Below are 17,946 nucleotides of genomic sequence, written 5' to 3' on the forward strand. Positions count from 1 at the left end.
CAGGAGAGGCCGCAAAGGCGCCACCCGGTCTAGGGCCCCGGTAGCCGCACTATTCCATGCGACTACCAGGTCCTCTACTCGGGGGCGGGTCAGGTCCACAGGAGGTGGCCCAAGTTCCGTCTGGAACCTATCCGGTTCCATCAGGCGCTTGGGGCGGAACCATCTAATACCTTCCAGTTCCGCCTCCTCGCGGCGGGGGGTAGCACCAGGGAAGTCCAGCCGGAGAAGTGAGTGATCCGACCATGACAGGGGTTGGCACAACAATCTATGCCCAAACCCAACAAAATACAGCTCAGCCATTCCACTTTCTCGTCCCTTTATAAAAAGAGTAGGAGACAATTTGATGACTTGCATTTCCCCCCGTTCATATCAACAGCCTGAAGAACAGGAGAAAAAAATACGGAAAAACAGCTCCTTCTGCATCCATTTTTTGCCCTGAGATTCTTGTTGATCCCTTATCCACACAGTGTTCTGAGCCATTAAAATAGCTGATTCAATTTGAAAAGTTGTAACTATTGGACCACTTAAGACGAGATCACATGCTACTAAAAGAGTTGGGGATGTCACCCTGGAGCAGGAATAACTTTCACAAGAGAGTTATTACAACAGCTGCCTAACCGATACTGCAGACGGCTTCCCTAATCTCACTGACAGACGTCGGCAGGAGCAAAAGGCATCATCAAATGGCAAAAGATATCATAATCAGATGAGCATCTTCTCGCATGCGCGGGCCTCATCCCTAAGCTCAGGTTTTCCGATCGCGTAATTAAATGGGCAACCAAGCCTGGGAGCTCTTCCCACCAGCACCAAGGCACCTCAATGTCCACATCACAGCTTGTATAGCATTTTCTGTTTTGTTACAAAAGTGTTTTAAAAAAAAACATAGAAGAAAACAGAAACTGGAAAACATACAGTTAAAACAGACCTACCCCATCCCTCCCACTGCCCGAGACCGGCCCTTTAAATAAAAAACTCCAGGTGCTGATAAAAAGGACACCCTCCACTGATAAAGGACGTTTTCCCTTAGCTCATCTTATAACAGTAGACTCCAAATTTCCCAGTTTGGGGAAAGCCAAAACTTCGGATTCCTGGTTCTGGTGGGCCACAATTGGGCCGGGGAGAAATGATGGGGTAGCGCACGCTGCCATCTGCCAACCAGCCAACATTGCACTGGTCCAAGTCGAAGAACTTCCAGGCCGAGTAGAGCTGACCCACCTTGGCAATTTCAGCTTGGTCGTCTTGGCACGCTTGCTTGGCTTCTTCTAAGGTGAACTCCTTATTGTGATCAAGATAGTAGACAGTCCCTGTTTGGGTGGGCAAAGAATATTTTACTGATATGGATGTATTTTTTAATATACTGTATTTTTCGGAGTATACACTGAATACAGCATTTTTTGCCTCCTGAAACCCCTCCCTTTCACCAAAATGGCCATGTGTAGCCTTTAGGAGGCTTTCAGAGAGCTCTTGGGGGCTGGGGAGGGCAGAAATGAGCAGAAAATGGGCCGTTTTTTGCTCAATTTTGCGCCCCTAGCCCCCAGGAGCACTCTATAAGCTTTCTAATGCTCTTTTTTTTTGACAAAAAACAGGCTGTTTTTTGCTCTTTTTTGCCTCCACCCCCTGCACCCCCCCCCCCAGGGAACACTCTACAAGCCTCCTAAGGGCTTTTCATGCCCTTTTTTTTTAAAAAAAAATGGGCCCGTTTTCATGAATAATTGGCCATTTTTGGGAGGTTTACAGAGTGCAAAAACTTTTTTTAAAAAATTTTCCTCTTCAAAACCTAAGTGCGTTTTATATTCTGGTGCATCTTATACTCCAAAAAATATGGTGCATGTATGTATGTATGTATGTATGTATGTATGTATGTATGTATGTATGTATGTATGTAATAAAAGGTCAGAATTGCTAAAAAGAAAAGAGAATGAATACACTGCAAATGATTACTTTTGCATACCCGTTGAGTTATTCTACTCAAACAAGCCAAATGTTGGCTAACATAGGTAAAGGTAAAGGTTCCCCTTGCACATATGTGCAAATCATTCCCAATTCTAGGGGGCGGTGCTCATCTCCATTTCAAAGCTGAAGAGCCAGCGCTGCCCGAAGATGTCTCTGTGGTCATATGGCTGGCATGACTAAATGCCAAAGGCGCATGGAACGCTGTTACCTTCCCACCAAAGGTGGTTCCTATTTTTCTACTTGCATTTGTACGTGCTTTCGAACTGCTAGGTTGGCAGAAGCTGGGACAAGTAACAGGAGCTCACTCCGTTATGCAGCGCCAGGGATTCGAACCACTGAACTGCCGACCTTCTGATCGACGTCTTCAGACAGTCAGCTCTGGCTCTTTGGCTTTGAAACGGAGATGAGCAGCACCCCTTAGAGTCGGGAACGGCTAGCACATATATGCGGGGGAAACCTTTACCTTTATATATATATAACCTGAAAATGAAGTCTCTATTAATGTTGATACAATACAACTCAAGAGAAGAACCCCTTTTTTCAAATGAAAAAGGTATTGGATTCCACCCTTAATCGTTTTAGTGAAGAAGTCCTACGAACGAATCAATGGTCCTACTTTGAAGATTCTCAACAACTGTCCATTCCATAATCTAATCTTTGGATACTTTTCATTTGATTATAATTGCTGTTTTCAAAGCTCCTTCGAAGGCAGACGTGTGTACGAGACAAGCTATCAGTGGATCACAAATGACATCAGAACATGGAAATCACCAAAATGAGAAAAGCTCCCCAGCCTATTACCTCTTACTCAATACATCTGCTTCTACATGTCTATGGAGATTCTCAGTCCTCCAGGTCATGGTTGTCCCAAAGGTGCTTTTTCAGACAGCAACTGGGCTTTTTTTTTCTTCTTTTGAAGACATTTCACTTCTCACGCAAGAAGCTTCTTCCCTTCTGACAGTTCAGGACTGTAGAAGCTTCTTGGGGGAGAAGCAAAACGTCTTCAAGGAAAAACAAGGCAAGGCCAGTTGTCTTTTGGGGGAGAAAAAAAACACCTTTGGGACATCCTTGGAGAATTACATTTTGTCATGTTTTTTTTTTTTTCCCGAAAGGAAAACTTACAAGCTCACCAAGCCTGGTGAGATTCCAAAATTTCATAATACCCCCTAAGAGAGAAGTCATAAAAACTCTTAACCCTCAAAACAGGAAAAAGAAGACAATGCAGATAAGGATTTGAAAGAAAGGACTCCGTATCATATCTGAGTGGGGAATTAGAAGATGGCAATTATTTCTTGAAAAGAAAGCCGGAAAGTCACATTTTATAACTTTTGTTTCCTCCCTCTCTCCTTCTCTCCCTCTGACTGGATGGTGGGGAATGGACCATTGTAAAATGGTCCCCTTCTACAAAGAGTCTCAGCCCCAAAGATAACTCCACTCACCTTTCAGAGCAGAAGAGAAGCAAAAGACATCGAAGCGATGGAGAGTCTTGTGACGTTCTCCATAGCTTCTGATACCAGGTTGTAGGTGATGCCCGCCGCAGGGCTCCCGGGGTACGGTAATAGGATACTGGACCGTGCCATCAATCAGCCAGCCAGCATTGCACCAGTCTAAGCCGTCTAACCAGGACTCGAAAAGCTGGTCAAAGGAAGCTATTACTGCATCCTGATCTTCACAGATCTTCTTGGCTTCGTGGAAGTTGAGCTTATAGCGTCCATGGGGAGGCTGGTAAGGAAAGACCACTCCTGAATCGGGAAAAGCAAACGAATACAAATGGAAAGATTACTGAAGGTGTGCATTTTGTAACTGGATAATAGCAATAGCACTTAGCCTTCTATACCACTTTCCAGCCCTCTCTAAGCGGTTTATAGAATCAGCACCTTGCCCCCAACAATCTAAGTCCTCATTTTACCCACCTCGGAAGGATGGAAGGCTGAGTCAACCTTGAGCCTGGTGAGATTCGAACTGCTGGCAGTCGGCAGAGTTAGTCTCCAATGCTGCATTGTAACCACTGCACCACCATAGGTCTTCCTTCCTTCCTTCCTTCCTTCCTTCCTTCCTTCCTTCCTTCCTTCCTTCCTTCCTTCCTTCCCACTTAGCAATAGCACTTAGACTTATATACTGCTTTACAGGACTTTACAGCCCTCTCTAAGCGGTTTACAGAGTCAGCCCTATTGCCCCCAACAATCTGGGTCCTCATTTTACGCACCTCAGAAGGATGGAAGGCTGAATCAACCTTGAGCCTGGTGAGATTCGAACTGCTGGCAGTCGGCAGAGTTAGTCTCCAATGCTGCATTGTAACCACTGCACCACCATAGATCTTCCTTCCTTCCTTCCTTCCTTCCTTCCTTCCTTCCTTCCTTCCTTCCTTCCTTCCTTCCTTCCCACTTAGCAATAGCACTTAGACTTATATACTGCTTCACGGTGCTTTACAACCTTCTTTCCTTCCTTCCTTCCTTCCTTCCTTCCTTCCTTCCTTCCTTCCTTCCTTCCTTCCTTCCTTCCTTCCTTCCTTCCCACTTAGCAATAGCACTTAGACTTATATACCGCTTTACAGGACTTTACAGCCCTCTCTAAACGGTTTACAGAGTCAGCCCTATTGCCCCCAACAATCTGGGTCCTCATTTTACCCACCTCAGAAGGATGGAAGGCTGAATCAACCTTGAGCCTAGTGAGATTCGAACTGCCAAACTGCAGCTAGCAATCAGCTGAAGTAGCCTGCAGTACCTCATTCTAACCACTGAGCCACCTCGACTCTAATCCAAGGTTCTAAACAAAGTACAGAGTCACATTGATGCCTGGAATTGGAGGAGTGACTCAAACCCAACTTAGATGACCTTAATTTGGGAAAGGTTGTGTAAAACAGAGATGGGCAACTTTGTGGCCATCTAGACACTGTTTGACTGGAAAACATAGCATCCCTCACCGCTAGCCATACTGGTAGTAACATCTGGAATTTTTAGTCAGCAACAAAGGTTGCTTGGTTTTTAAAATATATCTCCAGATTGCAAGCCGCATATTTTTGTTTTGGATCTGGATTGTGTCAAAGCAATCACACAATAGGCAGCTTACATCAAAAGGATACCAATAAAAAAAATGACGGACTGCTGGTGACATCTGGTGGCCAGAAAGAGGAAGAAACTCTAATGTTATCTTACCAAAATAAATACGATTGATCCATCCCTCAACTACCAATATATCTCTCTCCCTCTGTCTGTCTGTCTGTCTGTCTCTGTCTGTCTGTCTGTCTCTCTCTCATCTATCTCCTATCTATCTATCTATCTATCTATCTATCTATCTATCTATCATCATCTATCAATCTATCAATCATCTATCAGATATCATCTCTAACATCTCTATCATCTACGTATCTATCATCTATCTATATTTATCATCTATCATCTATCATCTATCTATCATCTATCTATTTTCTATCATCTATCATCAATCAATCAATCATCTATCATCCATCTATCTATCTATCTATCTATCTATCTATCATCTATCTATCTATCATCTATCTATCTATCTATCTATCTATCTATCTATCACCTATCATCTATATCTATCTATCATCTAATATATCATCTATCTCTATATCATCTATCTATCTATCTATCTATCTATCTATCTATCTATCTATCTATCTATCTATCTATCTCATCTATCATCCATTATCTATTTTCAGTATTATTGTTTGTCTGTCTGTCTGTGTGTGTCTATCTATCTATCTATCTATCTATCTATCTATCTATCTATCTATCATCTATCTATCTACCTACCTACCTACCTACCTACCTACCTACCTACCTACCTACCTACCTATCTACCTACCTACCTCCGCTGATCTTACTGTTTCTAAACAAAACAGCAAAATACCTTCTTGCTATATAGTCAGAAGTTAATCCATCAAATTAAATGTCTCTATCATGGTTTCAAGTAACAATCCCAACCAACTCCTGGTGGCCTCAGTCAGACTCCACCCCTCAAGGGATTTCCGGGTCATTAAAAGACAAAAACAAAAAGTATTGGCCACATCAGTTTCGTCCCTGTTCACCTTGCAGTTCTAGATCCACGGTCCCACTTTCATCTTCCAGACCATCAATGACTTCACAGCGGTACTTCCCAGCATCATTCAAGCGCAGGTCATTGATCACCAGGGAGGCTTCATCAGCCGACTCTTGCTGCAGGTGAGTCCTTCCACGGAAATCGCCAAAGCTGCGGTGATTTCGCCCAGATGCCACCAACACGTCTCGATCTTTAGAGTTGTCCTCCCGCAGCTTGGACCACTTGACGCGGATCCTGCGAGGGGCATCCAGCTTAGGTGCATAGTGATAATGGCAGGGCAGCGTAACATTGGCACCACGCTGGGTAGAGATGGCATCGTTGGAGGTCTCAACCAGTAGTCGGACACCATTGTGCAGACCTGAGAAAGGAAGAAACCAAGGTCAGATGTCAGGCAATACAACACAAAACACCAGGTCTGGTAAACAACAGTGGGAGAAGGTGCATATCAAGTCAACTTCGATGGGAGAAGGTGCATCTCAGGTGATCAATAGTGGGAAAAGGTAAATCTCAGGTGAACTACAATGGGAGAAAGTGCATCTCAGGTGAACCACAGTGGGAGAAAGTGCATCACAGGTGATCAATAGTGGGAAAAGGTAAATCTCAGGTGAACTACAATGGGAGAAGGTGCATCTCAGGTGAACCACAGTGGGAGAAAGTGCATCACAGGTGAACTACAATGGGAGAAGGTGTGTCTCCAGCTCCAGTTTGCAAACACCCTAAAGCAGGGCCAGGCAATTAATTTTCCCAAGGGGCTACATAAGACACTGGACTGTTGCGGAGGGCTGAAACAAGAGAGAAGTGAAGGTACATTACATGTACACACTGCATAGGTAAATTTAAAAATAATAGCAGTTGCCTTCCAAACAAAGCAATCCATGTGGGCCAGACAGGGACAACCAAAGGACCAGATGTGCTATAAAATGCCCAAGTCTGCCCCAAAGGCAGACAAAAGTCTGGACTAAGATGGACCTTGGACTAGCTCAGTAGAGCAATTTTCACAATTGAATGTAATTTGCAAAACAACCTCAGTGCTATAAAATGTGCACATTTCTTGTTAGGTCAAACAGTTCTCTGACCCACGTTGCCCACAAGTCATATCAAAATTAAATGGAAAATTGTGAATGCTCAACCACAGTTTTTATTTCTCTCCTGTGCGCTCTAATATTCCCATTTCAGAGCCCTGGGAAGGGGGGGGGGGAGGTTCTATAAATTTTCAGTGAATCAGCCAGAGATAGTATTCAGCAGGTTCTGACTGGTTCTGGAGAACCGGTAGCAGAAGTTTTGAGTAGTTTGGGGAACTGGTAAATACCACCTCTGGCTGGCCTCGCCCCCATCTATTCTCTATCTCCCGAGTCCCGGCTGATTGGGAGGAAATGGAGATTTTACAGTATCCTTCCCGTGCCCGCCCATCAAGCCATGCCCGCCAAGCCACATTATGCCTACCAAGCCACGCCCACAGAACCTGTACTAAAAAAAATTGAATCCCACCACTGGAATCGACTTGTTAACTACTTACTCTACCCACCAAGCCCAGGTATTCAATTCCCCCATCCAAACTGTATCTTCTCCATCTCCCTGATCATCACCTTTATCATTTACGGGTCTGTCATAGTAGAAGCCATTGTAGAAAGGGAGGCTGCCATGACTACTCTCGGTTTGTAACAACATCACCACCAGGGGGAAGAGCATCAGTTCTGGAAGATTCTGGAAGTGGAAGGAAAACCTGACAAGTGAAGGAAGAAACCATCCAGATTAATAGTGTCTTTACGATATTGCCTCACCAGGGGGAAGCATCAAACTGACCTTGGGGGATTCCCCCCTCAAGCTAAGCAGGATAGACCCATAGCATGGGACAGCAAGGCAAACATAGTTTATTCATTTTGAATTTATATGAGCTACGGTGGTGCAGTGGTTAGAGTGCAGTACTGCAGGCTACTTCTGCTGACTGCCGATTGACTGCAATTTGGCAGTTCGAATCTCACCAGGCTGAAGGTTGACTCAGCCTTCCATCCTTCCGAGGTGGGTCAAATGAGGACTCAGATTGTGGGGGGCAATAGGCTGACTCTATAAACTGCTTAGCGAGGGCTGTAAAGCACTGTAAAGCAGTATATAAGTCTAAGTGCTATTGCTATTTATTCCACCTTTATTACTTTAGAAATAACTCAAGGCAGCAAACCAGAGGTGGGTTCCTACCGGTTTGGACCGTTTCGGCCGAGTGGGTAGTAATTCGGCCTGCCATGCCCCTGAACCGGTTCTATCGGCGGGACCATAGGTGCTACCATCTTGTTTTTTGCTTCTGCGTATGCGGCAGTAACATCAGCCAGAACAAACCCCTGCAGCGAACATATAGAAATAACTCAAGGCAGCAAAACATATAAAATACTACTTCGCCTTGTAGACCAAGGGACTCGCAGGAGTCTTCTCCAGCACCGTGGCTCAAAGGCCTCAATTATTTGGCGCTCAGCCTTCCTTATGGTCCAACTTTCACAGCCATCCATTGCAACTGGGGAAACCATCGCCTTGACTATATGCACTTTCGTTGGCAGGGTGATGTCTCTGCTTTTTTGTATGCTGTCTAGATTTGCCATAGCTTTCCTCCCACAGTTAAAGAATAAAGATTATCTCAACTTGAGTTCAATTTCCGGTGACAACACAAACATGGCCAATTCTTTGGCAGCACTCCTGAAGTGGCTTGTAATTTCTCTCTTCAATGAAGTTTTACTAACTTTTCCATCTAGCCTATAATTCTGGAATGTCCTAGTGATGTCTCCTCCAAGTGATCCTGCTTTAACCTTTTTATAATCAGCCAAGGTCAGCTAAGTAATGTTACCTATCTGGGCAAAAACTATTTCGGAATGCTTTTAAGGCTTTCCAAGTGCCATAAAACATTTTTAATTCCAAAGTTTACAAAACCTTTAGAATAAAAAACACTGGGGAAGCCACTTCTCAATATGTCTTTGTTCTTTTCTATTTTTGAATCTAAAAACATTTTATGATGAGTACATTTTTTTTTTTGTACTCATCATTTTCTGCCTGCCTTGGGCTCACTTAGCCTAGAAAAGTATAAGTACTGTGGCTGTCTGTTTTGGGAGAACTGTTTTATATAACTTGGATGAAAGGCAGCTTAAAACTGAGAATTCGATGTGTTTGGCAACCCATTGTTCTTCCACTCTTAGCGTTGGAAGAACAGATTCAGTAGATGTTCAAATGTTCATTCTTAAGGGAACTGAAGAAGAATAGAAGAAGAACAGAATTGGAAGGGACCTTGCAAGTCTTCTAATCCCCCCCCCCCCTGCTTAGGCAGGAAGCTGTATATCATTTCAGGCAAATGGTTGTCCAGTCTCTTCTTAAAATGTTGGAGCGGCCACAACTTCTGGAGGCAAGTTGTTCCACTGTTTAATTGTTCTCACTGTCGGGAAATTTCTCCTTAGTTCTAAGTTGCTTCTCTCCTGGATTAGCTTCCATCCATTGCTTCTTGTCCTGCCTTCAGGTGCTTTGGAGAATAGCTTGAGTCCCTCTTCTTTGTGGCAGCCCCTAAGACAGAGGTAGTATTCAGCCAATTCTGACCAGTTCTGGAGAACTGGTGGAAATTTTGAGTAGTTTGGAGAACTGGCAAATAGGCTAGCCCCGCCCACTGCCTCCCAGCTGATCTTCTTTTGTTGAACAGGAGAACGAAGCTGGAAAGTGGGTTAGTGGGGTGGGGAGGGAATGGGGATTTTGCAGCATCCTTCCCCTGCCACACCCACAAAGCCAAGCCCACAAAGCCATACAAAGGGATGAGGCAGAGATGGGGACAAGGCCGTCTGGCAGTGATCAGGTGCCTTCAGAGCTAGACAGCAGTGAGGCAGAGGAACAGCTGGAGCCTGTTCCCGATGTGCGCATGCGCAAAGCTGCCAGGAAAAGGGAACAGCAAAGAAATCAGGGTAGACTTGGGGGTAAAATCACAAGTGGGTGGTGAATGGCCCCTCCCATAGGAAATAAAAGAGGAGCAAAAGGGGAGTGGGCTTTTGCAGGAAACAATTCATTCATTTCAGGAGTGTGAAGATCTGTCCGTGAATCTCAGAGACTCTGTGCCCAGTCTTTCCTTGCACAGCACCTCATTTGGAAAATATTTACATGGCAGCTTTCCAAGCTAGATAAGGTCTGCGGTCATAACTTCACCTTTGAAAGACTGTTTGCCAGGCCTTTGCTGAATGTGAAGGAGAGGAATTCACATTCATCTAATAAAAGGGGTTTTGCCCGGAACCAGGAATCTGCTTTGTGCTTTTTGGGGAAGCCTAGCTCAGAACACAGTGCATCTGATTAAGGTGACATAAATGTGTCTTTAATTCCTCCTCCGATGCAAGACTTCTCTCCTTTTCGCAGGGCCAAATTATTGCAAGCCGTCTGGCATGATAAGATTGAATCTCAAAAATACTGCTCCTTTCTGCCCACAGAGGGCGCTTTGCACCCATCACTATTTTTTTTTCCCCTGTAGCTCTGTTTGCTCAGAAATTTGACTTTTGGGGCTCCGGGCTTAGGCAAAGATTGAACCTCCTTTGGAAATTGCCACCTCCCTGCCTGCTACCAAAGGAGCAGCTTTACAAAGAGGCTTTCTCTTCTTATCAAAGGCCTTAAATGGCCTTTCTCATCATACGCACATCTTGCAGAAATTCACATGCTTGGCTTCTTACTTACGGAGCCCAATAATGAGTGCCTTTCTTAGCCCTGTGAAATCTGGAAAAAAAATGTAAAAGACGGTCATTATGGTAACTGCAAGCTGATGTGCTAAATTTTAGCAGAACAGAGCCAAAAAGTCACAGAAGGCTTACGGTTGGGACTGGGGGGCAGAAAACCAAGCTAGAAATGCAGGTATCAGAAAACAGCATAACTAGTGGGCTGATGCCTTCAATAGGAGCATTCCAGGTGAAGCAATTTATCATTTATTCATATTCTGGAATCGAGGGACAGAATACCTTGCATTATCTTCTAATTTGCTTAAATTTCTGGAATAAGCCACCCTTAAGAGTTGTGGTGGCGCAGTGGTTAGAGGCTACTTCTGCTGCTCACCGGCTGCCTGCAGTTTGGCAGATCGAATCTCACCAGGCTCAAGGTTGACTCAGCCTTCCATCCTTCCGAGGTGGGTAAAATGAGGATCCAGATGGCCGGGGGCTCTGTAAACTGCTTAGAGAGGGCTGTAAGGCTCCAAGAAGCGGCATATAAGTCTAAGTGCAATTGCTATTGTTAAGCACCAGAGGGCAGGACAATGAGTGATAGGTGGAAGCTTGTTAAAGAGAGATCCAATCTAGAACTAATTTTGGTCACCACACTGTAAAAGAGCTGTTGAGACTCTAAAAAAAAGTGCAGACAAGTGCAGAGAAGAACAAGCAAGATAATTAGGGGATTGGAGGATAAAACATACGAAGAACGGTTGCAGGAACTGGATATGTCTAGTCTAGTGAAGAGACGGAGAGGGGAGACATGATAGCAGTCTTCCAATATCGGAGAGTCTGCCACAGAATGGAGGGGGTTAAGCTATTTTCCAAAGCACTTTAAAACCAGACAAGGAATAATAGATGGAAGCTGACCAAGGAGAGCTTCAGCCTAGAAATAAGGAGGAACTTTCTGACAGTGAGAACAATCAACCAATGGAACAGAAGTTGCCTTCAGAAGTTGTGGGAGCTTCATCACTGGAGGCTTTCAAGAGGAGACTGGATTGCCATTTGTCAGAAATCATGTAGGGTCTCCTGCTTGAGCAAGGGGGTGTTGGACTAAAAGATCTACAAGGTCGATTCCAACTCTGTTTAATCTGTTTAATTTAGGATAAATTTTCTGATGGAGACAGTGGGAACAATTAATTAATGGAGCAGCATGCCTCTGGGAATAGTGAGTGCTCGATCACTGGAGGTTTTCAAAAATAGACTGGAGAGCCATTTGACCGGGATGATATAAGGTTTCCTGCTTGAGGAGGGTGTTAGATTAGAAGATCTTTGAGATCCTTTCCAGCCTTGTGTTCTATTTCTTGAATAAGCCTCAGTTCAATTCAGGTTCTTGAATAAGCCACAGTTGCATGGATTGACGCACAAGCAGGGCCTCGGCCACGGTTTAACAACACACAGTGACTGCATTTGCACATGAAGGGCAAACTAAGCCAACCACATCATGGTTTTGTGCAAGCCACATTTGTTTAAAGGCAAAATGCCTGGCGTTCAGTCCATGTGTGCCTAAACTAAGGGTAATTGTCCTTTTTACTATCGAGATGTGCTGGAGACATATTTCACTTTTGCAGCAAAAGTATTTCCTTTCCAACCAAAACACAGTAAGAATTGCTTGCTTGCACATTCATCCCTCTGCCCATATTTCTGAGCCAACAGCTCTATCCTATGCTATGTTAAGCACTGTTTAAGTTCCATGACAGCGAAATCTCTGTTGTATTATCTTCTGGGGGAGTTATCCATGTCTTAGTTGGAGCTGTTATCAATTGTCTTTAAACAGAACCATTGGTTCTGGAACAATCCTTAGAATATAAGTCATACCATCTTCTGTGCAGCTAATCACATCTTCTCTAACCCCTAAACCATTTGTGAAATCTACTTACCTTCGCTACCGGTTCGCAAATGTGAGCGCAAGCATCACCTCTGCGCATGCGCAGAGCGTCAAAAACAGACATGACAACATCCGGGTGGGTGAGTGGAGCTTGCTACCGAGTGCACCTAAAAGGTAAGTATCCGCTGTGCCACACGATTTAAATTAGCTAGAAATCAGGAAATCCTGCTTTCTAACTAACATAAATCGCACGTCACAGCTGACTGTCAGAAATACCGCTTTGCCTGAACCAGTAGCATTTTTTTACTACCAGTTTGGGCGAGCTGGTCTGAACTGGTAGCATTTCACCCCTGCAGCAAACCCTTTATTTCTCTCAAAATTGTCCACTATAAATTATGATTACCGGTCTTTGGAAGGACTTTTATTTTAAAAGCATCCAGCACAATGCCTCTTCAAAGTCCCACCATTATTTATCATGTAATAATAGCATTGACAAGGGTAAATTACATGTTGGCATTCTTTTGAGATTTCCCACACAGGAGTGGGGGGAAGGAATCAAAGACACCCTTCTACATTCTACAACTTAAAAATAAAAAAAAAGTTAACTTACAGGAATGATGAAATAAAACAGAAAGGGGGCAGGGAGCAGAGGTGGCATTCAGCAGGTTCTGACCAGTTCTGGAGAACCGGTAGCGGAAATTTTGAGTAGTTCGGAGAACCGGTAAATGCCACCTCTGACTGGCCCCGCCCCCATCTATTTTCCGCCTCCCAAATCCCAGCTGATTGGGAGGAAATGGAGATTTTGCAGTGTCCTTCCCCTGGAATGGGGAGGAAATGGAGATTTTACAGCATCTTTCTCCTGCCACGCCCACCAAGCCACACTCACAAGCCATGCCACACCTACAGAACCCGTAGTAAAAAAAATTAAATCCCCCCACTGGTAGGGAGCACCATGAAAAGACTCCCCAGTCTATGAAATCTGAACATAAGAAGTGCATATACCACAGACAATCCAAGCAACATAATCTGTTTTATCTGGCAGGTGGGAAGATAATTAACCTGATCCTTTTGCTATCGGTTTTTTTACATATTTACTGCAGCCAATTCAGGGGTGCCAAAAGGATTCATTCAGATTTTTAACAGCTAAGTGTATGCTAATCAAAGTCCCATAAATTTCAAGGAGCTGCTTCTTCAGGACATAGTTAATCTTGCGTGATCTACAAAATATAAGCAAAAATAGTGGTTGCATTGGAATTCACCAAGGAATCCCACGGCTGGAAGGCAAAGCAATCCTATCCACAGAGTCTACATAATTGCAGCTTGACTCAAATGAAACTTTATGTTCCTTAGTCTAACTTTGTCTAGCAGCACCCGGCAAAACCTGGTTTGTCTAAGAAGCGAAGCAAAGTAGATCCTCTTTAGCATTAGGCTAGAAGGGCACCAGAGGATTCCTGTAGGCAAGACTGGACAGTTGCAGTGTCCTGGGGTCAAGTGATTAGATTTTGCAACTTTCTCTTAAGCAAAGTCAATGGGGAAACCAGATTCACAACCAAGTTACTAACAACTGCAAGGATTCACTTAACAACTGTTGCAAGAAAGGTCGTAAATGGGGCAAACCAAATATCCTACTGAACAACATCAATCTTGGGCTCTATGGTGATCGTGAGCCGAGGACCACCTGTATTACAAAGTCAGTTCTGAAGAGAGAAAGTAAAAGTGATCAATTACAGAATTCAATAAAAGTTATCACAAGAAGAGGATCCATTTGCAACCACAATAGAAACAGAGGAATTCCTTCATCCCTTTTTAGTTGAAATCCATTACTAAAGGTAAAGGTTCCCTTAGTACATATGTGCTAGTCATTCCAGACTCTAGGGGGCGGTGCTCATCTCTATTTCAAAGCTGAAGAGCCAGTGCTGTCCGAAGATGTCTCTGTGGTCATGTGGCCAGCATGAATAAATGCCAAAAGCTCATGGAATGCACCTTCCCGCCAAAGGTGGTCCCTATTTTTCTATTTGTATTTTTACATGCTTTCCAACTGCTAGGTTGACAGAAGCTGGGACAAGCAACGGGAGCTCACTCCGTTACGCTGCACTAGGAATTCGAACCATCGAACTGTAGACCTTTTTGATTGACAAGCTCAGCATCTTAGCCAGTGAGCCAAAGCATCCCTCAATCCATTACTAGCCTGATATTAAAAATAGTCACCAGAGCCGCAGAAATACATTAAAACTTGGACTCTGAAGACACCGTTGAGTTGAAGATGAAAGCAGGTTTTAAGACATGTGCGCTATCAGTGTTATCACAGATTCCCCAGCTCATTTTGAAGAAACCGGTGCTGCAATCCAAGCCATGCTTACACTAGAGTGGAAAAATTATAAAATCTGTTGGCTCAGCCAGACAGCTTTCCAAGCATATATAGAAAAGCAGAGTTGCTCTCATAGATTCCACCAGGAGACAAGCAGCGCAAAACATCCAGCTATGTATTTGCTTAGTAGCTCATCCCAACCCATAGAGCAGATGGAAAGAGTTCATCGCGCCCATGTAGTCATCCAATGCATAGAATTCCCCAAGTGAAGTCATGGCTTATTGCAAATACTTAATCAGCAGTAGTAGGTAAAAGTTAAGGGTTTAAATAATCATGCAATTGCACAATTCTTGGGAGGCAATTGGACAGTTAATCTCAGGTTTTCATTCAGTTAGACCACAGTCAACAAGTTATTCCTTTCCGTCGTCCTTTTCGAGGAAAACGATGGTTATTTATATTGGTCCGGTTACCGGTTTATCAGTTTGGCAGAGTGGTTAAGGCACCAGACTATAAACCAGGAGACTGTGAGTTCTAGTTCCACCTTAGACATGAAAGCTGACTGGGTAACTTTGGGCCGATCGCTAGGAGATAGTGAGTTCTAGTCTTGCCTTAGGCATGAAACCTGGCTGGGTGACTTTAGGGTAGTCTGTCTGTCTGTCTGTCTGTCTGTCTGTCTGTCTGTCTCTCTCTCTCTCTCTCTCTCTCTCTCTCTCTCTCTCTCAGCCCAACACACTTCACAGGGTTGTTGTTGTACAGAAGATAGGGGGAGGAAGTAGTATGTTTTCTGCCTTGAGTTATTTATAAACAACAAGATGGAATGCAATAAATAAAATCAAATTACTTTAGGCAAGTTTTATCCTGGATCCATTCAAGGATATCATAATTGGATATCAAGTTTATGTCTGATAAAACTTTCCTTCATATCAGCAGTTCTCTGCCTGCTAGGCTCAGGTGGGTTTCCATCCTCCTCCTGTTCAGATAGTAGCCCAAGTAATTTCATACTTAAACATGTTGGGCTCAGTCTTAATACCCCTTTATAAGATGTCACTGGCCACTAAGTGCAAAGGGATGTTTCCCAACAATGCAATATGATCAGACCATACATTTCAGGTCTCTTTGGCAGCCAAGCCCACCTTGATAACACGAGAGGCATCTCCATGCTTGTAGACATCAGCCCAGTTGGTTTGTTCTTGAGACCAAGGCGCTGTTGGGACCAACTTCAAAGCCGCTGGATCCTCCCCACTGCTCTCCAACACAAATGTGAAAAAAGATAGAACAAAATCACCTTGCACTGCAATTGCCCTGTGCCATCAAAATACCCTCAAAAGATACAGACGAGATGTTCGAAAGTGTCTTAATTGGTAGGGATCTTCTGCTCGATAGATTTAACAGAACAATAGTGTGCGAAGAGACCTTGGAGGTCTTCTAGTCCAACCCCTCTGCTCAAGGAGGAGACCCTATTATTTCTGACAAATGATTGTCCAATCTCTTCTTTAAAAAAGAACTTCCTGCCTTGGCAATACTCAACACCTTCGTTTGCCTCTCTAGCCTTGCACGAAGGTTGGGTTTAGGTTGGGTTGGGTTTATTGTCACTGCACCTCATACGGTGAAATTAAATCCCATCTTCAGTGTACATTATAACTATACACTGAATTACACCCGGATCAAACCAGCTGAGTTCACACAGCCAACTAAAATCCAAGGCTGGGTGGGGAAAACAAACCCTAACTGAGATTAAAAAACCCTAAACCAAGGGTCCTGTACCCGCTAGGTTTATCACCGGCCTGATTCTCTAGGTGTGTGGTATCCTTGCTAACTCTGCAAATTGCTCCCTTGTGCTTCTCCCATTCCCCAAATTTCTCCTCCATTTCTCACATTCCGCCTCATACCTGGGGATCGGGTTTAAAATTGCGCCAGGGCACATTACCTCCCGTGCTCCGATTCTGTCTCTTTCCCAGTTTGCCAACCAGGGGATGAAAGTTAGAGTCCCACAGCAGAGAAAAAGAGAGGAAAACCGGAGGGAGGGAAGGGATCTCTCACTCGCTCGCTCTCTTCCCCTCTCTCTCCCTCCCCCTTCTCTCCCCCTCCCTCCCTTTCTCTCTCTCTCTCTTTCTCTCTTCCCATCTCTCTCTCTCTCTGTCTCTGTGTGTCTCTTTCCCTCTCCCTCTCTCCCTCTCTCTCTTCCCCTCTCTCCCCCTCCCTCTCTCCCCCTCCCTCCCTTTCTCTCTCTCTCTTCCCATCTCTCTTTTTCTCTCTCTATCTGTGTGTGTGTGTGTGTGTTTCCCTCTCCCTCTCTTGCTCTCTCTCCTCCCTCTCTCTTTCCCTCTCTCTCCCCCTCCCTCTCTCTCTCTCTCGCTCTCTCCCCCTCCCCCTCTCTCTCTTCCCATCTCTCTTTCTATCTCCCTCTCTGTCTCTCTCTGTCTCTCTCTCTTCATCTCTCTCTCTCTCTTCCCATCTCTCTTTTTCTCTCTCTGTCTCTCTGTGTGTGTCTCTCTCTCCCTCTCTCGCTCTCTCTCTCTTCCCATCTCTCTTTCTATCTCCCTCTCTGTCTCTCTCTCCTCATCTCTCTCTGTCTCTCTCTTCCCATCTCTCTTTTTCTCTCTCTGTCTCTGTGTGTGTGTGTCTGTCTCCCTCTCGCTCTCTCTTCCCCTCCCCTCCCTCTCTCTCTCTCTCTCTCTCCCCGTCTTCAACTTCTCCATATCGCCTTACTTACGGAGCAAGAGGACATAACCAGCCCGCAGCGTCCTGAAACGGACTCCAGCAGCAGCAATTGCAGAAGCGGAAAAGTTGAAACTTCCCTCCGCGGCGGGCAAAACCCAACTGAGCCTCTTGCAACTTTACCGAAGTGGGTTGTAGAGCCGCGGGGCGGGGCGGCGGCGACCCAAAAGGAAACCGCGGCAGGACCAATCCCTTAAAGGAACACGCGAACACCCTCCCTCCCCCCCTCCCCTCTCTCTCCTCCCTCCCTCCTCCCCCCCGGCTCCCCCCCCCCCAGAGCCGGGGACCCCGGTAAGGTCTCCGTTGGTTTCTCGCTTTCTGTCCGTCCCCCCATTTCTTCGAGCTGTGATTTTCGGCAACACCCGCCTCGTCTGAAA

The 17,946-nt window shown here is 44.8% G+C and overlaps 1 protein-coding gene across 4 annotated transcripts; it reads right to left on the reverse strand.

The window, feature by feature from the left end:
- Positions 1-276: 276 nt before the first annotated feature.
- HAPLN3 (hyaluronan and proteoglycan link protein 3) lies at positions 277-17,720 on the reverse strand. 4 transcript variants are annotated; one of them, XM_081964407.1, is made up of 7 exons: positions 17,565-17,697; positions 16,364-16,492; positions 15,985-16,093; positions 7,605-7,741; positions 6,008-6,376; positions 3,393-3,695; positions 284-1,304 (listed from the first exon to the last, which is right to left on the reverse strand). In XM_081964407.1, the coding sequence occupies exons 3-7, from the start codon at positions 16,020-16,022 to the stop codon at positions 1,024-1,026; spliced, it is 1,128 nt and encodes a 375-aa protein (XP_081820533.1). In that variant the 5' UTR covers positions 16,023-16,093; positions 16,364-16,492; positions 17,565-17,697; the 3' UTR covers positions 284-1,023. The 4 variants fall into 4 exon arrangements, with proteins under 4 accessions (XP_081820531.1, XP_081820534.1, XP_081820533.1 ...); XM_081964405.1 differs by lacking the exon at positions 16,364-16,492 and having other exon boundaries at positions 277-1,304; positions 7,605-7,722; positions 15,985-16,098; XM_081964408.1 differs by lacking the exon at positions 16,364-16,492 and having other exon boundaries at positions 282-1,304; positions 7,605-7,722; positions 17,565-17,720.
- Positions 17,721-17,946: the final 226 nt, after the last annotated feature.

Source organism: Natrix helvetica, assembly GCF_964273705.1.
Source record: "Natrix helvetica genome assembly, chromosome: 12".
Classification (NCBI taxonomy): domain Eukaryota; kingdom Metazoa; phylum Chordata; class Lepidosauria; order Squamata; family Natricidae; genus Natrix; species Natrix helvetica.

Coding starts and splice junctions, on each gene's coding strand:
- HAPLN3 (XM_081964405.1), bottom strand. Junction 6,377..7,604: donor CAGACCCGTAAATGATAAAG/GTGATGATCAGG, acceptor TTCCTTTCTCAG/GTCTGCACAATGGTGTCCGA. Junction 3,696..6,007: donor CGTGGATCTAGAACTGCAAG/GTGAACAGGGAC, acceptor TTCCCGATTCAG/GAGTGGTCTTTCCTTACCAG.